General features: G+C 34.4%; 1 protein-coding gene across 1 annotated transcript in view; it reads left to right on the top strand.

Annotated features, from left to right (window-relative positions):
• Eys (eyes shut homolog) overlaps window positions 1–21,631 on the top strand; it is a 1,560,564-nt gene that overhangs the window by 763,896 nt on the left and 775,037 nt on the right. The window contains 1 exon segment of the mRNA XM_015487393.2: window positions 8,933–9,048. Within this exon segment, the coding sequence (XP_015342879.1) occupies window positions 8,933–9,048 (116 nt within the window).

The raw sequence follows: 21,631 nt of genomic DNA, 5'->3' as shown, positions 1-21,631 counted from the left end.
GCGGCTAAGATCTTGGGTGTCGCCGCTGGTGTTAAGGGGAGGTGGGGATCTGGAATCTCCTCTGCTTCCCTACAGACACGCCCCCGGAGAGATTCCCGAGGTTTCCTGGCTGCTTGTATCTGGAGGGAGTGGGAGTCACACACCTGCTAATGTGGATTCTGCTGGGAAGGAATTCTGTTGGCGGAACATTTGGTGATTGTCACCTCTCTGCTATGGCGGGCCCCAGGCTCCTTGCCGGAGTGTCCGAAGGGAGGGGTGGGACTGGTTTGTCTCTGGTTGGTTTCAGCTCCCGGTTCGCTATTTCATGAAGGCTTGGCGAGAGACCTCTTCCTAGAGTCCCTGCACCGCTCCTGCTGCGCTGCGCCTCGGAGGCTATCCGCCCTGACGCGGGGCCGGTGCAGGCAGCCGACAGTCGTCGAGTCACGCGGGCAGCGGCTGGCGGGTCTGGACCTCTGCACTGCGTGGCGGAGATTCACTCGTCTAGCGCAAACTGTCACCTCCAAAAATCCTACTGATTCCCAGCCCGTCTCTCTTTAGTGGAATTTTGCTAGGAGTTTCTCAGCAGGTCGAATCTAAGCGTATCCATGCTTCTCTCTGACCCCGTTGTTGAGGAGGTACTGAAAGCGCTGCCTCCCCTCTCGCCGCCATGTTGGATCCCCCTACATAGTACAATTTTAACAGTAGACTCCATCAGTAGTTTTACTGACTACCAATCAGGTTCTAAGCAATCCCTGTGCTTAAAAAATGTGAAATGAATGTTCTGACACTGGAAAGCAATCACTTAGGCTGTCAGAAGGAACGGATTTTTTGAATTTATATAAGCTTCAGATTCTTGATCTTTATATCAAATATTTCCTGCACAGAGCAAGTCATTTATAAATGTTAGTGCTTATTGATATTGACAACATTATTTCTTTCATAATTTTCAGCACAGAAATGGACAAACTCAATAAGCTGCTTTTATACAAGGAATAATTGCTGCTATGATCTGAAATATTTGCATTCCTCTAAAATTCATATGGTAAAACATAATCACCAATATGATACTATTAACCAGTTGTGTTTGCGGGAGGTGGTTAGGTAAAGAGAGTAGATCTCTCAGGAATGGAATTAGTGGTCTCATAAAAGAGTCCCCAGAGAGCTGGCAATCTCTCTCCACTATTCTAGGGCACAGGCAGAAGGCATGGCCTAAGAATCATGAAGCAGGCTCCCCGGTCATTGAATCATCCAGCAATTTGATCTTGGAAACTGCCTAGCCCCTAAAACAGAAAAATCATTGTCTTTAGTTTATAAGCCATCTAGTCTATGGCATTTTGTTAAAGCATCCATAGTCTCTTTAACTATATAATGACATAAACATTTATCATTTTTCCCCTCTTCCTTTTTTTTTCTTTAAATGTTCGTGTTTGTTGTTCTTTTCCTATTCTTCTGTCATTCATCTTCAACATTTAGGTACATCCACCCAGGAGTAATGTTGAATGACTGAATTTCCCTTAGCAACAAGTATTATATGTGGTGTATATTTTTGGATATATAAAAATATCACTATTTTTATATTCTATAGAAGACTTCAGAATACCCCATGGGTCTGAGTTTAATATTGAGTCTACTGAGAGAAAAACATGCAGGTAGTCATGTGGGAATTAGTGCTTATAAGATTTATGTGAAGCTGTAGGAAATAGTGAGTATGTGTCAATGAATATCACCTGCATGAATTTTCCAAGTTTAGAAATCACTGAGAGCCCAGATCTGTTTACTTTCCTACTCATTTCTGACTTATTACTGGTACCAGATTTTATCTGGTTACATAACACATCTAGAAATAAGTGCACATGGAATTTTGAAGTTGCCTCCTATACATAAAACTTTAACTTTTGAAATAAAAGAAGGAAAGATTAAGTTTTCTGATACAAAGGATAAATGCCATTTCCATAGTTTGATCTCTTTTAAGCAGAACTATATTTATCATAGTCTTAACATTTAAATCCCTATGACAGTTAACATAAGCAATGGAAATAATTCTCCAAAAGAAGTTGAGTGCAACCTCTACATAAATTGTAGTTTTTAACCCATCAATACATATAATTGATACTTTCATATTTTTCCATGTTCTTAAAGTTATTACCACTTCTAGATTAGTTTTGATGCTGTAAGTTAAAATCCTACTTCTTCTGGATTTACTTAGAAGCATGAAGCCATTTTGAAATTGCTGCAGCCTTCAAATGAAGCTTAAGCATTCCTCCTAGTTCCATAGTAGAAAGTAGAAGACCTAAAATGAGACCCTCCAGTGTTATTAGGTGTTAAAAGTTGCTGATCTTTTTGAATTAAGGCAGATATTCACTACCTTTTGCAGGAGCAAAAACAAATGAAACAAACTCTTGGAAAGTGTTGTGCATCCTCCTGCAGACCACTGTCCCTGCTTCAAGTGCATGTCAGCAGCCATGGCTCTTAAACATGCCAACTCACCCTCTCTCCCAAGTTATTTGAGAAACAATCTTTATCCTATTGATCACCTTACATCTTATCTATCTTTGTTTTCTCTGTCATAGTTGACTATATTATCAGGGTATATTTATTCCTATAACACAATGTACTCTCTGGTTACCTATCTATGTTTTTGACAAATACATAAAGTTGCATAAAAACAACCACAGTCAGTCAGTCAGTTACCACCATTTTCCCCAAGTACACTCTTGTTCCCCTTTGAAATCAAATTTTTCCTCACTCCCAACAGAAAATGTTTTTGACAGAATTATAACATTTTCTTCAATATCTTTTAATTATAACATTTTATTTCCTTACAAATTCTGTTATTGAGCACTTTTTTCCTTATATTTTGAATTTCAGACTTTGGGAGTCAAATTTGGGAAGACTTTGACATAGAAGTGCTTATAAAATAATAATAATTATGATAGCAATAACAGTATTGGTACACAGACAGCATGCTGTTCTTTTTATTATTATTATTATTTTATTTTTTAGTTTTTGGCGGACACAACATCTTTGTTTGTATGTGGTGCTGAGGATCGAACCTGGGCTGCATGCATGCCAGGCGAGCGCACTACAACTTGAGCCACATCCCCAGCCCCAACATGATATTCTTTATGCAATAACTCCTCTGGTTTTTATAACAACCTTGAGAAGAATGTATCTCATTTTACCGTCTCATTTAATCAAAGAGAAAGCAGTCCCAGAGCCACTCAGTAATTTCTCAGAACATGTTAGTGGCAGAGCTAGATTCATAATCAGGAAGCCTAGCCTAGCATTTATATACTTCTCATCTCTCCCAAAAAATGTTATGTTGCTGAATAACAACTCCCCATAAAGTCTCAGTTATGCAAGATGAATAAATTCTAGAAATCTGCTGTACAGCAACCATGTGTATAGTTAACAGCAACATATTGTACAGTTAAAAATTTGCTACAAGAATCAGTCTCATGTTTAGTGCTTTTCCTACAATTAAGAGTTCTAAATGACAACCATTTAAAAAGGAGTCTTCTCCAATAAGATCCAACAGTGTGTTATGGTTTAGTCTGGATTCTAATAACTGTGAGAATTCTTCAAAAAGGTCTCACACCCAGATATGTCAGATTCTCTTTTTAAAAGCTTTTATAATCAAAATCTTTCCACTGCTCTGTCAGAGAATCTGTATTTTCACAGATGTCATACAAAGACACAAAGTCTAATTCACTTGGTTGATGCTTATCTGCTTTTCCTTGTCATCCATGGAAAACACTAACCTTAAATAATATTCATAACTCTTTTTAGAGTCTTATCTTTTTCATGCCATTTTGCTAATCTTACATAGTGAGATGGAAGTCTACTTTGGCTAGGCATTCTTAGGTCTTTAAGTTATGCACCATAAATCATTGCTATTTTCTATTTCTGTCAGTTGTGGAAATATTCCTTAACTTTACGTCATGTTGCCAATTGCCAAAATTTATACATATTCATCAAACATCTCTCTCTTCTTTCATGGCAATAACCTTGAATGGTTCGTTTATTGCGCCCTAAGATTTATAATGTTATCTTTCTTCTCTCTTCCCTCTTTTAATCTAAACAGCTGTATGACTCCTGCAGTCCTGAAACATTCTGAACAGACCAAACTTTGAAAAAATAAATACTTGTTTTCTTAACAGATGTGTCTGTAGAACACACTAAAATTTAAATTGGATCTAAGTAGACTAAAAGGCATTCTAAATGTTATTTAGTTTTGTATTAACACATCCTAGTAGAAAAGTTGTACAATAATGGGTCCTCTGGGAGTTATAGCACAGACTGAAAACAAAAAAAAGGAAATTATTTATGATGTTAGCCAGTGTTGCAAAGTCACTGACAGAGCCATGTTTGTACCAGTCCTGTATCTCTAAGTAGGCAAACTATTTGCTTATGTCCCTTCCTCCCAGCCAGTAGGTACAATGTATGACAAGTGGATTACAGGTTGGATTTCAGACATCACTCTTCCTCTTTACATGAAATTTTCATGAAAAGACAACCCGAATAGCGCTTAGGACAGTCCTGAATATACAATTCATCTTATATGTATATAATGAACTGAATGGTTTATGAACTCATTTGTACTAAAGTATCAATACAGGGATTCAAGTTGCATTGACATAAGTTGTGTTTTAGACTAAATGGTCCCATTGACATTGTTACGTAACAATGCTTAACTTACACTCCTAAGTGCAGCCAGAGCCATCTCACTGTGAGCAATAAGAAAGTGATGAGGAACAGACTCTGTGCTGCAAATGTGATTGCTGCACCCATTGTTGTTCTGAATCCCTGGAGCAGTCATTGGGCCCAAATAATTATACCCAGGAGGGTGTAATGATGTCTGTAGTGATGATGTAGACTGCAGAAACACAGCGTGCCTTTAAAGCAGCATTATTCTTTTTGCAGCAGAAATGCTGCCTCGTCCGAATGGCAAGGAAACAGAAACATAGATCATGTCTGTTACCAGTGCTCACAATTACAAAGTTAGGAATGGGAATTCTGTGTTTAGAACAGAAGTCACACAGAACAATTTATCTTTTTAATCAAGGCCCATAAAAAGTGAAATAATCGTTGACATAAAGAAGAGTTTATAAGATTATATTTTCATGATGACTTAAATATAAAAATCAATTCTTCATATTCTAAAATTAACTTAAATATAAAAATCAATTCTTCATATTCTAAAATTATACTAAAAAGTAATTTTAATTTATGCTATCCAATTACTAGATAATATAATAACCAGTAAGAATTATTGTAGGTTTATCACTTGGCACTGAAAAGACGGCTGGAATTAAAAGAAAATATAAAATTATTTGAAAGAGTGACTTTTAATTTCATTAACAAACTCAATCTAATATAACTGCTCTGGGATAACATAGAATGAAAGTATGTTTCCAGTTATTTATATAGATGTATTTAAAGTTTTTTTAATTCATAAACTTAAGTATCACTATAATATTTATCATAATGTTCAATCTAAAGTCATGTTTATTTTTTACTTGAATTATTTGTCATTGTTCTAACAGGATTTATTTATTTTCTAATTTGTGTCAGATATTAGATTAATAATGTTAGTTCGTAGTCATCATGATTTGACCACTTTTTTTGGATTGCTAATGAAATATTTTATTTCTTGTTTTTAATTACCAAAATATTTTTTAATACTTGGTTGCCCTATTACGGTGACCATCAAACTTATATGAGGTTTAATGGACAATGTGTTTCTTCAGCTCTGCTTCACAGGACAATTTTAAATCTTGCCCAATGGATATCCATTGGTCTGATTTATATTCTCTTATTCTCTTTCTATTTCTCACCATCATGTCACTTCATGGCAGTATAAGCACCTATCTTTTTTACTTATTTCTTTATTTTTGATGAGTATGACAGGTTTTCAGCATCCATCCTGTCTATTGTGGTTTCTTGTACTGCAGTGGCAAGCAAGTTAAAAGCTACAATTTCTAGATGCTCATGAAGCTGAGGTCATGAATATAATTGAGTCTCACTAATAATAAATATATCTGGATTCTGAAGGCTCCTGTGGTTTCTGGTGGTAAAGAAGGTCATGTAGATATGTGGTTTTCTGCAGAAGATCTCACTGTGGGTCACTGGCTTTATGTATATTAAAATGTAGCACAAGTACAAGTGGCAGCCAGACCAGGCAGTTGGTGTTCTGTCATGAGCTCCAGGGCAGGCAGGGCAGCTGGGGTACTGTAGTAGACACTTCCCAGCATCACGGCTCACCTGGATTATACAGTGAGTTCTCCAACTCAACATTACTATTTGTCACCCCATCATTCTAGCTGAGGGGCAAAGTCCTCCCAGAAAGTCCTATCTGTCCTTGGAGTTGTTAGGGTCGGGCAAACGTCGGAGGAAAGGACCACCAAGAGACTGTCTCATGCAAAAGCAAAGGGGTTTATTGGACCAGCATGCTGGGGCTCAGAGTTCTCCTGAGAGAAGCTGGAGCCCTGAGCACAGCTTAAGCAGAGTTTTTATGCAGTGTTTAAACAGGGAAGTTCATATGGCAGTTAGGGTGAGAGGGTGGGATTGTTACAAAATAACCATTACAGAATAATCATGCATTTTGTCAGGGGGTGTTGGGTCAGGGTACATTTTGACATAAGTGACTGTTTTTAACATAAGTTTCGGGTTCCAGGAAAACAGAACTTAAACTTACAGAAAAGCAAAGCTTAAACTTAACAGGAGAGCAAAACTTAAATTTAACCTTTACAGAGTTACGTCTTAGCCCTTTCTTGTAATTATTTTGTAAACACCTAATCTCATTAGAAGGCTTTCTTTGTTTAAATATGTAAAGTGAATTATACTTCTTGTGTTGCACCCTGATTTATTTATCTTCTAGTCTTGTCCTAGGAAGAATAGGAGTCTAAATTTAGTCAGAGAGAGTCTACAAACACAGGGGGCCTAATCATTATTAGGCCCCTCAGCCTACTCCTCTAGTTACTCTCCCTATAGCTCACCCCAGCATTTGTTTTAGAGAAATTAAGTTGAAGTGTTCTCCTCTATTGAAATAAAGGAGAGTATCTAAGAATATCAAATATTTTTGATTAAAATATTTATTGTCTATTTAATTGGTCCAGTACATTTATTTATTTATTTTAGTTGTAGATGGACACAGTATCTTTATTTTTATTAGTTTATTTATTTATTTTTAAGGGGTGCTGAGGATCGGACCTAAGGCTATAAGCTTGCTAGTGCTCTATCACTGAGCTACAACTCCAGCTCCATCTTTTTACTGTCCTCATAATTTAATTCTAGCTTCCTCTATATGCCTCTAAGACCATATTTCTTTCCCTTCAACCTGAAGTAACTATTCTAAATTTTATATTCAAAATTCCATTCATATTTCTTAGGTGTTCCTAAGTAATGTTACTAAGTTTTCCATGTATGTATTGTATTGTATTGTATTTGTATGTGTTCAACATTTATAAAATCCATTTTTAGGATGCAAGTATTTTTAATGAATAGGCGTTATGCTCAACTAAGTTTGAGAGATTCAAAGATGTGAATAATGTGAATGACTGGTCATAACAACTTTTTACAGTAGTTGCAAAGTTTTTTTCTTTTTCTTTTTTTTCTTTCTTTTTTTTTTTTTTTTCCTGTATCGTCTTTTGTAACTTCCAGAGTGGAGATCCCTATGGAATCATCTAAGCACATGAAAGAGCATTGCAAAGTGGAAAGAATCTTAGACAAAGATTTGATACAATTAGCCTTCTAGCAGATATATCTAAGTTTGATCTGGACATTACTAAGTACTTAAAAGTGGTCCTCATTTCATTTTATAAAGTAGCATTACATTAAATATTTTCTGATTTCTCTAGAATATTATATTTAATTTTCTCCTATAATTTTTCAGGAAGAACAATAAGGTTATGTTCTTAAGTGGGAACAACAGTAATATTTCACATTTCTCAGTAGCTGCTTTTCAAGTTAAATGCTTGGGTAATACATAGAAATTATTTCTATGTATTGGGTAATACACAGAAAAATAAAGAAAGGTTAAAACGTTGCAATTATAGCTGGCATAGTTAGTCAGCTAGCAGCCAGCAGCCAGCACTGGGAACTTGCTCTGAAGACATGTTGTACCCATGTAGAATGAGATAGTTACATTAATATGATGCTGTAGCTGACCTGGTAAATTTACTAAGATAATTACAAATAATTTCCTGACATGAAAGAATCAATGGTTTGAAAAATGTACCTCTTATGTACCTAGGAGACCACAGCTGCTGACATATTATGTTGTGGAGGGCTTAGCAATGTTAACTCCAGCTTAATGATGAAGATGATGCAATACTAGGAAGAAAACAAATAAAATGCACACATGAAAACAGTGTTTTGTTACGGAAAATCAGATAACCTTTTTTAAAAAGAATTTTTACACTCAATCCTCAGCTGAGCATACGCAAAATATTTACATTCCACAGAATGATATCTTGATAATATTAACATAAAATATTACAAATATTATAAAAAACATTGCATATCTAGATATTGATAGTGTTGCTTTCCTTCATATTAAAATTCATATTAAATGAAATCATAGACTATGTTTATTTCATTGCCTTCTATCTATTTTATACAAGGTAAAATAAATGAAGACATCTGAAGATATAATGTTGAATGGTATCATGAATAAATTCTGAAACTTTATTTTGACATGTATTTGCTTCCATTCTTACATAATGTGTGATTTTAGAGCAAACTATTTAACTTCTTGCAGTTAAATTTTCTCATGTACTAGAGATACTGATTGCAACTACCTGCCTGATAAAGTGATTATGAAGATGAACTGACATAAACTGTATAAAATACTTAGGCCAGTTTCACAAATAGTAAATACCAATACAGATAAGCTGTCACGACTGCTATTATGGTTGAAAATTAAATGTCTGTTTGGGGTTTTATTTAACAGGATGGTCTGGACGTCACTGTGAGAAGGAACTTGAGTACATTCCCCACTCATGTACTCCCAGGATGTGCACAGAAAATGAACCTGGCACCACTTGTTTCTGCATACCCGGATCTGTGGTAAAGATTGTTACCAAAGATTATTGTCATGATAATTGTTTTTTTCATTGTATTTGAAATACAGGAAATAATAGAGTAAGATGTGATGAGAATGGGCTTTGTAAAAGTCTCCAATGCCTCTCTCCTTCTCTGAACACACTGCACTTTGCTCTGCTTTCTCTCTACCCTTCTTGTTATCCATCACTTGTACCATCAGCCCTTCCTTTCAGGAGAAAAGCATTCTAATAAATTGATCCATACCAAGGTACAAGTCACTTAATGCATTGTCCTTTAATGTTTAATGCATTTGGAAGGAGGATGCCAGTAGAGGAATTGCTTAATACTGTCAGAGTCTTGGCAGAATTCCTGTCTTGCCCAAGGACACAGCACTACTTCCAGGGTGGGCTCAGAGTATTGTATGTTCAAGGAGGATGAATCTGCTTCCTCAGCAAATTGAACTAGTCTGAACTCCATTAACACTAAAATGGACTTCCCTTGCTAAAAAAAATGTCTCTATTAAAATACAGCTTTAGACCACAATACTTTATTAAAACTGACCACAGCACATGAATATAGTTAGGGAACAGCATTTGACAAAACTATATCGGGTATTTTAATGACTATTTAGATACTAAATGTATTAATATCATTGATAAATTGACTAGTATTAACTAAGAATATGGTAAAATAATTAGAGGAGGTTGTATTCAGGTAACCTGCTCCAAGATTAAGGAATAAGACTTGAAGAGAATGTGAGGCTTGGTTGGTGTCTAAAGATGCACAAGATCCTATGGAGCTAGAGAAAGCTAGAGATTGCTTTCCAGAGCTGAAAGGTCAGAAAAGAAAGATCATCATAAGTCTTTGGAGATGGTTAAGGCATTAACAGAAAATGGCCAATAACTGTCACCAAAAGAATTTGAGAGAGCAATTATAGAAAATAAAAAATTATAAATCATCTTATATATTTACTCTTGTATATCAGCCAATACAGTATAACATAACATCTATGTAAATGACATTAAATGTTTCGAATTATGAGGAGATCCAAGCATTACATTTGTAATTTAACAAGAAACACCAAGATAATACAAAGCATTAAATTTTTGCCTAAACATTTCATAGTAATTATCTTGTTAAGCCCTTTTATGTTAACCTAAACTTGCCTCCAACATCCTCCTTTGTGTAGACCTTTAGAAAAATGTCTCTCTCATATTCTTTTTATTTACACTATTTTAAGCCGTCACTAATTACATTGTTATATAAAATGTTAATTCAACTACATGTTTATAAGATTAGAGAAGATTAATATGACTACAATTTTTTGTTTGTTTTATCATGAAGAATAATGGGAACTGAACAGCCCCTGTTGGTTGGGAGGGTTGCAAGCTATTTTTTTTTTCTTTATATCAAAGAATTAATTTTTGGTAGATAACATTAAAAACATGAACTTTCTGCTTTATCTTCATGTTTAAAGCTATGACAATTGCTGACAAGCTGATAATTAGTGTGGATTATTCATTTTAGCAGATCCAATTGCACAAATGTATCAAAATAAGGTGAAAGTAGTTACATTATTCTGAAATTCAAAGGCTCTGTATAAAACTTTAAGTGACAGAATACAATTTATTGGATGCCCTTGACGTGCTTAAAAATTCAAGACAAATGATCTTCTTCTTTTTAATTTGATCAGAAATGCTCATTTCCTCCATAAATGAATTTCCACCGAACAAGATTGATCCATACATTAACCCATGACTGTCAATGGGTCAGGCTTATTGCATTTTGCAAATGACAACAGTCAATAAAAAGGTTGATTACATTCTATAAACTAAAACAGAGATTTTTATGTACTCTGGAAATTGTATTTATATTAAACACAGTGGATAAAAAGAAACTATTTTTCTGAATGAGAAGAAACTGCTCCGAGTTCTCCAGCAGTACAAATATATTTATATTATATTTGCAGTACCTGGTTTTAAAGGTCATCCTCAAAGTATGAACCCAAAAAGGAAGACACAGGATAGAAGACTGTCTAATATTTGACTGTAGTTTAGGTGTTTATTTCCTCATGATATAAAGTCATCAACATTGTCCACAAGTGTAAGCTAAGTATTTACTGTGTTCAAGATGCCGTGTCTCATACTATTAATGAAGTTTATTCTCCTGATAAAGTAAATGAGCAATGATACAATTCTTAGCAAAGACCTAATTCAATTTTTAAGGAAAGAGGTGTTTTATTGCTTTAGACATTTATTTACATTTGGATTCAAATTTTTGACATGTTAGATCAGTCAAAACACATTCTTTGGACAATCATGATAGCAAAGTAGTTGAAAATCTTACAGAGAAATATAGAAACATATACCGTTCTTACATTCATATTAGGAAAAGAGGACAGGATCACATCTTATGAATGCATTAAAAAATCAGCAACATTTCTTTTCTTCAGCCAAAATTTGATACTTTGCCTCAGTATATATTGAAGACTATCTTGTGTAGATTCCCCAAAACAATATAAAAATTAATTAATTTTGACTTCTTATCCAATGGCCATTGACATATATGGGCCAAATGAGCATGCAGAGGATAATAATGAAGTCAGCCATGGGCTCAACAACAGGAAGCTATATGATGAGGAAAATAAAGGAAATAACTAGGACACTGTTTGTGGTAATAATACTGAAAAAAATTATAAGGCAATTGGCAAACACTGTACAAACTAATCATTAGGAGAGCTTTCTCAAGGGACAAAATAGTACAACTTTCTCTCCTGGAGCCTAGATAGGCACTTCTGAAAGTGATAGCATTTAATCTAAACCTCATACAGGAAGCCCACCCTGTTTTTGAGGGAGTTCTCAAAACTGCTAATGAGACTAAACATTCAGTAGACATTAGAAAAAAGTGTTTGATCTGATCCTCAGGACAGAAGCACCACAAATAACAGAAATGTTTGGAACATCAACTTAATATTTTATAACTCAAAGGATATGATGAATTTTGAGGAGAAGAAGAAAGTGCAAACTGGAATGAAGACATATTTTAACTGTGCAAAGAGGAAGTAATTTGCATCAAATACATATAACTTATAATGGAAAATGTAGTTTAATATTTTTAGAAGCAGATTATTTTACATAACAAAGTGTCCTAATTTTCTATAAATAGACACAGTCCAGCTGTTATCTATAATCTAAATAACTTAGAACACGGTTTTTATTGGTATATGGAACATAGTAGAATTAGAGTTATCTAGTAGACCTAATTAGGTATTCAGGGTAATGACCATCCATCTCTCATCTTTATATATCTGTTTTATTTACTTGGTAACATACATCAACTTAAAAGTGAATAGAATTTACATCTTAGAACTTAATTAAATACAACGATCTCTGAGGCTGTTTCCTAAAGTATGGGAAGAGAACATGGATGAGAGAAAAGCTCAGCCACAAGTGAAATACCAAAGTTAATCCTTTGGAGAATTGGGTGTAGAATATTAAGTACTCAAACTTATATATCAGTGTTATTTTTTCATGTCATTCCTCATTCATTTATAATTGTGATTTCTACATAAAATATTGGTAGAAGTAAGAATAGAAAATACTATTGAATGACTCCTAAAAATAAAACATAATTGGATTACTTATTTTCTTGATATTACTTTTTCTCCCTGTGATGGTGATCAAATTGATGGCCTCACACACGCTAGGCAAATCTTCTTCCAATGAGCTACATCCTCAGTTGTTATTGTGGTTTCTTTATCCAATTAAAAATGGACAAATAATATAAATTAACATTTCTCAAACTAATAAAGTTAAAATTTTTAAAAAAATTTCTAACAAATTTAAATTTAAAAAATTTAAATTAAAAAAAAAATTCTAACAAATTTATTAAAGAAAAAATTTCACCATATTTAGCTGTTGGATATATGCAAATCAAACTACAATGAGATGTCATCTTTCCACAATTAGAATGGCCACTATCAAAAAGATAATAAATGCTAGGAAAGAGCTGGAGGAACAAAATTCTTACATATTTTTGATGATTTAGTAAATTAGAATAGCCATTGTGAAGAACATTATTCAAGTTCCCCCAAAAAACTAAAAATAGATCTCTTATATAATTTAGTTATTCTGCTTCTGGAAAAGTATCCAAAGGAAATGTTTTCAGCATATCAAAGCAATACTTGCCCAACCATATTTATTGCTATACTTTTCCTAATAGCTAAGATATGGATTCAGCCTCACTGTCCTTTAATGGATGAATGAATAATGGAATGTATACACACTGTGTACACAATTGCATTTTATTAATTCATAAAAAGAATGGTGTCCTATCATTTATAACAAAATTAGAAGGAACTGGAACAGGAGGGCATTGTTTTAAGTCAAATAAGTCAGACAAAAAATTAATACTAAATTTTCTCTTTCATAGGTGGATGGCAAAAAGAGTTGATTTATTTATATATTAGTGATTACTAGAAGTTGAGAAGGATGATGGAAAGTATAGAAGGAGGTTGGATAACAAATACTAGAATGTAGTTAAGTGCTGTTAGAAGTAAAAAGTTCAAGGTTTCTACAGCACAGTATAGAACTATATAGTTCACAGTAGCCTAATATGTATATTTAATTATGTAGGATTGGAGACTGAACCCAGGGCCTCATGCATGTTAGGCAACTGTTCTACCATTGAACAACACTCCCAGCCTTATATAATACTCCCTATTATATAATTTATGTCTAGCAAGAAGAGATGAGGTCAAATCTCAAAACATTTTTCATCAGGGTTATTTACCCTGATTTGATTGGTATACACTGAAATGCATGTATTGAAGTTCCATGATGTTCCCCATAAATATGTATAATTAAAGTAATAATATTTGATTAAAATTAAAATACAAGCATAGACTGGATTTCAAAATCCTTTCCAAAGTCTCACAACTTTGTCTTAGTCAACAAGACTTTGCACAATTAGGCCTGATAGCTTCTCTAGCCTTACCTCTGGATGATCTCCTCCTAGCTCTGTATAGTACAAAGGCAACCATTGACCTTTGTACTGACTCCATAATTTACCTTTTACATAATATTGTAGAGTTAAAGTCATATAGTACGTAGACTTTTCAAGCTAGTTTCTTTCCCTTTGTGATATGAATTTGAAGTATTTCAATGTATTTTTATTGTTTGAAAGTTCATTTTTTAAGACTAAATAATATTCATTGTTTGGTTATGCCGAAGTTTTATTTATTTATTCACCTACTGAAGTACATCTTAGTTGTTTCCAAATTTTGGCAGTTGTAAGTAAAGTTGCTGTAACCATACACATATAAGTGTTTTGTTTTGTTACAGGGGATTGAACCCAAGGATGCTTAACCACTGAGCCACATCTCTATCCATTTTTATATTTTATTCAGAGACAGGGTCTCAATGAGCTCCTTAGAGCCTCACTAGTTGCTGAGGCTGGCTTTGAACTGGCGATCCTCCTGCCTCAGTCTCCTAAGCCACTGGGGGTTAGAGGTGTGTGCCACCATGCCCAGTCCGTGTACAAGTTCTTGCATGAACATAATTTTTAGTTAACTTGGGTCTATACTATGCAGCATCATTTTCCGAGTTACAGAATAAAAGTATTTAACATTTTCACAGGAAATTTAGTAGTATATTATTATTTGTATGCAATGTTATACACCATTAAAATATAATGCATCCATTCTACAATAATAGAGTGATTTAAGATATCATTTGAATCATAAGCTACCATTAAAATTATTTATCCTTTATACAACATTGACTGTCTTCCTGGCTGTTTTGAATGAGTTACCTCACATAATGTATAAAATATCTAATCTCAATTCATGAAATAAATTGGATAGCACAAAATGGAAAGACATCCTGTGTTCATTGATTTGACAAATCGATATTGTTAAAGTGACTGTACTACCCAAAGTGACCACAGATTCAATGCAATTCCTATAAAAATAGAAAGGAGACTCTCTACAGATCTGGGAAAATATCCTAAACTTTGCAGGGAAGTACAAAAATTTTCATATAGCAAAAGCTATATTAAGCAAAAAGACAAGACAAGAGGCCTTATATGACCTGATTTTAAAATACAATACAAAGAGGTAGTAACTAAAACAAAATTACAGCATAACCACATAAGCTAGTGAAATAAACTAGATTTTAGAAGTTAACCCATCCATCTGAATTTGAGCAAAGGGACATAGTCATTCAAATCAGCAGATTATATGAGTTAAAATTTTTAAAAATCAAATTTATTTTATGTATAAGAACAAAGAAGTATGCATTTGATTGGGTACCATGTGAGGTTCTGATATATACATACGTCAAGGTTCTGATATATACCTATATCACCTCAAGGTGATGGTATAAGAGGTCAGGCCTTGGGGGAAGTGATTTGGTCATGAGGATGTAGCTCTCGTGGTTAACAAGAGACAACAGAGAGCTAGCTGGTCCTTTCCACCATGAGAGAGCATAGCTCAACGGCACCATCTATGAGAAATCAGGCTCTTACCAGACAGTAAATCTGTCAGCACCTTCATTTTGGACTACCCAGCTTCCAGAACTGTGAAAACTAAATTTCTATTGTATATTAACCACTCAGTTTATGACATTTTGTTTCAGCAGGCTGAACACACTAAGCCATAGTTCTTAAAATTTTCTCATATTTTTTATACTAAAATTTCTTATTCTACATGATCTTTCACTATAACAAATAAAACCATTCATTTCATATTTGCCATTTTATAGTATAAATAATTAAATGCTGGCTAGGAAGTCGGAGGAAATATAATAACTTGAATTTACTGCATTTCTTTGATGATATAAACCAGTGTTTGCTTCTCTGTTCTTTCTGGCATTGCTGTGAGAAACAGCAGGATTTGAGTGCTTCCCTTGTGGCCTTGGTGTCCTTTTTTATTCGTATTCAATCCACCTGCTTTAAGATCCCCCCCTTTAATTAAAAATAAATGAAACACAGAAAAGAGTCAATGGGTAAGGAGGAAAAGACCTGTTGATTATTTCTCTCCATGTGGCTCAGGGGTACATACCTACAGCCTAGCATATTTTGCTTGCTGTATTTGGTTTATTTTTAATGATAGATTGTATCCTTGTGCCATCATTCTTTGTTTGGTTTTGCCTTATTTTGTGTAACTGTTTTCATTTCATTTGCTCTTGCATTTCCCATGAGAGGGGAGTGTTGGGAGCTTTAAAGATCAGCTTCAAAAACAACTGTAAGCCTAGCCCACTTCAATCTGAAGGAAGAAAGATAAATGTATTGTGACAATATGTTATGGAATCTGAAATAGGCTTAATCGTGTTCAGAAGACATCCTGCTTAATATTTTAAGATAAGAATGCAGATTTTATGTCTTAAATGATATACTAACTAAAGGAAAGTGTAAAATATTGGTGTATTAATGAATCATTGATATGTGTCTGTCACACAACTGTAGTAGAGTACACCAGCCCATGGGAGAGATTGATAAATAAATAATAGAATATAGTAACTACTGTGTTTTTATAAAGATGTATACATATATACAAGCCACAATAGTTGTCAAAATAAGGGTAGGGAGCCCAATCTGATTTGCTTAAATTGGCTCAATATGTAGTGTCAATAGGAGAGTAAGCCTGAATGACAAGTTTGGCTGGTATATTTAGATATATGTAGACATTGCCCCTGGGAGAACAGGTAGGGAAGATGGCAAGTTATTTACAAGTAATGTGAATAAAAGAATATGAGGCATGTATTTATTTATTTATTTATTTATTTAGATACTGAGGATTGAACTCAGGGGCACTTGACTATCGAGCCACATTCCTGGCCCAATTTTGTATTTTATTTAGAGACAGGTCTCACTGAGTTGCTTAGCACCTCACCATTCCTGAGGCTAGCTTTGAACTCATTTGAAAAGCCTTTTCAAATCTTTTTAAAAACACCTTTTATTGCCAAATATTTTTTTTAGCATTTAATAAGTGTATATTATTGAGCTTAGGTAAAAATATCTACTTAAGATATGATTTATAAACTAAAGGAGTAGAACTCATAACTATCAAATAAAACATGGATAGAGACAACTAAAATACAGAATAGGAAAAAATGCCATAAAATGTAAACAAATAAGAGTTATATGGATTCAGAATGAAGACATTATTTCCATTACAGGCATTTAAAAAATGATTCATGAAATAAACGTCTTTTCTTATGAGCTCTCAGATGAATACTATGTAACTGAGGCAAGCTTCCCTAGATGGGATAGATAGTTGGTAGTAAGAAAAAAAACAGAATTTTAACTTTCTACTCACCAGTTACTAAGCAAAAGTTGGGGGATATTGAGTGTTCACATCGTGTGCCATAAACCTGCCTATAGTGTCCATTAGTTTCATCTATTCTTTTTGAAACAGTAGAGTTGAGAGCATTTGACTTTTGAGTGGCTCTTGTACACATTCAGAACTCTGTGTCAGGTACCAGCTGATGATTTATAGACAGTGGACTCAGAATATTTGTTATTTGGTTTCAGTGAAATGGGAATTCAGAAAACGCAACTTAGAGAATTCTATTGATATTTGAACCTTAGAAATACACTTCTATTAGCCACACTGATATTTTTCACCTAAAGTGATTGCAAGGATTATAAATTCTCTTATAATGATGGTTCACATTGAACAGATTGTCAATAATATATTGAGTTAAATAAAAGTATTTGAATTTAAATTCAAAACAGTGATATTTCCAGCATGAACTATGACACAGTCAAGCATGTAACTCTTAAATTCAAAATATTTATGATTTTAAAGCCCAATGTCTGTATGTGTAAAGTGTTTAAAAAAAGACAATTATAAGAAGATCAGTTATTTTGGGTCTTTTATTAGGATTACAGAGACCAAGAATAATCTGTATGTGCTTGAATTTAATCACTGCAGAAAATTTAACTAATAAATGGATATAATCTTATCCTCTTATAATTTAGATGTAAACTACTAATATGTATTTTCCATCAAAGTAATATTTATTGACAAATAGTCAATTCTGATTTCTATAAAGTTGTTTCATTTTTACTGGGACTTTTAGTTCTCTTTTTTTATGTCAGGAAACCATAAAAGTATGCAGAGTACATTTATCATGAAGGGAATATTAATCCAATCCACTATCCAAGAGATAATTCCCCAAAAAAGGGAAAAGTAAATATCTTTATTAGACTTGTACTAAAATATATTATTTATGTGCACGTGTTCCTGAATATTTTGTATGGATAACTCATTTTCATATGCACAGTTATTATAGGCTTGTATCTTTTATTAGCAGTTTAAATTTGATTCTTTCTTTTTTTTTTATTGTTGGCTGTTCAAAACATTACATAATTCTTGATATATCATATTTCACACTTTGATTCAAGTGGGTTATGAGCTCCCATTTTTACCCCAAATACAGATTGCAGAATCACATCAGTTACACATCCATTGATTTACATATTGCCATACTAGTGTCTGTTGTGTTCTGCTGCCTTTCCTATCCTCTACTATCCCCCCTCCCCTCGCCTCTTCTCTCTCTGCCCCCTCTACTGACATTCATTTGTCCCCCTTGTATTATTTTTCCCTTTCCCCTCACTTCCTCTTGTATCTACTTTTGTATAACTCTGAGTGTCTCCTTCCATTTACAAGCTTATTCTGTAGGTCTGCTGTAAATTTCTATGGAAACCAAGAACAGTAGGATCTTGTCTAAAGACTTCACTTCAACATTTCTCACACACTGAGCTAGACACTGAGGACTGGTGGACTGGTTTTGCTATTAAAAAGCTATAGACTACTGGGAGTGTAAAATGTATGAAGCAACAGTCACAATATGCTAGATAATCACAGTGGTTAATATCTTCACAGTATTCCATGAAACCACAGTGGTGATACCATAAAAACCAGACACCATTGAAGATTTCCAGGGATTTGCTGAACTGAATCTAAAAAGCTGAGTACCAAGACTACGGAGGTTCTATAAGAAATAAATGGCAGTAATGGAATTTTAGAAAGGGGAAAAACATATTCAAAGTGGGAATTAACATAGCATTTGTGAAAACATGGTAAAAGTAATGAAAAATAGCCAGTAGCTTTGTATATTAGATTAAATAGGTTTGCTTTTTCCTTTGAAGTATGGTAAACTACTGATGATTTTTTAAGATGGGGAATGACCTGGTCAGTCTTTCATTTTGAAAGATAACTCTGGCACATACTCTATACTTAGCAAATATGCTTTTGAGGCCTTGAGTCTAAAACAATGTCTCGACCTCTCACCTCAACAACTTTCTGCAATCATATCTGTTGCCTGAGCATCTGTCTCTAGCATTAACCTTGACTTCTCCCTGAGCTGTGCTTTCCAACCCCTTTCTTATTGCATCTTCCTCTGGCCAGACTAGGAAAAAAAATAGCCTGATTCAGTACAATCCTTAAGATATTTATCTCTGCATTCATTAGTTTTCTGGAAGTTGTTCTTGCAAATTAAAACTGTTTAGCAAAGCAATGCTTCTGTGCTTTCAGAAGCATCCCAACTGAAATAAATACCTTGGAGATCTAAAAGCCAAATCCAATGAGGGAAAAAAAAAACAAAATTATACTCCAAGACAAAAGTGACCTCAAAAATTATATTTTTCTGGAGTAATTTTCATATTTCCAAGTTTTAAGTTCTATTTGCTTTACTAATAAAAATAATCTTGATTTTTCCTCTGCTTCTCTGGTTATCAATTATTGCTATTATTTGTGCTGCTTTTATTTGTTATGAAACTGAATCCCTTCCTCTTGCCATGCACAAAAGTTAACTCAAAGTGGATCAAGGAGCTAGATATCAAATCAGAGACTCTGCGTCTGATAGAAGAAAAAGTTGGCTCCAATCTACATATTGTGGGGTTGGGCTCCAAATTCCTTAATAGGACACCCATAGCACAAGAGTTAATAACAAGAATCAACAAATGGGACTTACTTAAACTGAAAAGTTTTTTTCTCAGCAAGAGAAACTATAAGAGAGGTAAATAGGGAGCCTACATCATGGGAACAAATTTTTACTCCTCACACTTCAGATAGAGCCCCAATATCCAGAGTATACAAAGAACTCAAAAAATTAGACAATAAGATAACAAATAACCCAGTCAACAAATGGGCCAAGGACCTGAACAGACACTTCTCAGAGGAGGACATACAATCAATCAACAAGTACATGAAAAAATGCTCACCATCTCTAGCAGTCAGAGAAATGCAAATCAAAACCACCCTAAGATACCATCTCACTCCAGTAAGATTGGCAGCCGTTATGAAGTCAAACAACAACAAGTGCTGGTGAGGATGTGGCGAAAAGGGTACTCTTGTACATTGCTGGTGGGACTGCAAACTGGTGCGGCCAATTTGTAAAGCAGTATGGAGATTTCTGGGAAAGCTGGGAATAGAACCACCATTTGACCCAGCTATTGCCCTTCTCGGACTATTCCCTGAAGACCTTAAAAGAGCGTCCTACAGGGAGACTGCCACATCGATGTTCATAGCAGCACAATTCACAATTGCTAGACTGTGGAACCAACCCAGATGCCCTTCAATAGATGAATGGATAAAAAAAAATGTGGCATTTATACACCATGGAGCATTACGCAGCACTAAAAAATGACAAAATCATAGAATTTGCAGGGAAATGGATGGCACTAGAGCAGATTATGCTTAGTGAAGCTAGCCAATCCCTAAAAAACAAATACCAAATGTCTTCTTTGATATAATGAGAGCAACTAAGAACAGAGCAGGGAGGAAGAGCAGGAAGAAAAGATTAACATTAAACAGAAACATGAGGTGGGAGGCAAAGGGAGAGAAAAGGGAAATTGCATGGTAATGGAGGGAGACCCTCATTGTTATACAAAATTACATATAAGAGGTTGTGAGGGGAATGGGAAAATAAACAAGGAGAGAAATGAATTACAGTAGATGGGGTAGAGAGAGAAGATGGGAGGGGAGGGGAGGGGGGATAGTTGAGGATAGGAAAGGTAGCAGAATACAACAGTTACTAATAGGGCATTATGTAAAAATGTGGATGTGTAACTGATGTGATTCTGCAATCTGTATTTGGGGTAAAATTGGGAGTTCATAACCAACTTGAATCTAATGCATGAAATATGATATGTCAAGAGCTTTGTAATGTTTTGAACAACCAATAAAAAAAAAAAACAAAGTTGCTGAGGCTGGCTTTGAATTATGTTCCTCCATTTTTGTTCTAGAAAAAAAAAAGAGAGAAAAAAGAAAGTAGAGGCCTCACTATCACCTATCAAATAATGTGAAGAATGGAATGTCTCACATTTATAATGGCTTCACCCTTCAAAATTAAAATCAGTCATGCTGGCACATACCTGTAATCTCAGTAACTTGAGAGTCTGAGGTAGGATAATTGCAAGTTTAAGGCCAGTCTTGGTAATTTAGTGAAATCCTCAGAAACTTAGCAAGACCCTGCCTCAAAATTTAAAAAAGGGCTGATGATGTAACTTTAGTGTTAAAACACTGCGGGGTTCAATACCCTGTACCCCTGACCCCCAAAAACATGGGGCTAATTTACTCCCACTTTGAGAAAAATTTCAC

This window comes from Marmota marmota, unplaced genomic scaffold (assembly GCF_001458135.2).
Source record: "Marmota marmota marmota unplaced genomic scaffold, marMar, whole genome shotgun sequence".
Taxonomy (NCBI): domain Eukaryota; kingdom Metazoa; phylum Chordata; class Mammalia; order Rodentia; family Sciuridae; genus Marmota; species Marmota marmota.
Note: the sequence above shows the minus strand (reverse complement) of the source record. Positions and strands in the feature narration are given on the sequence as shown.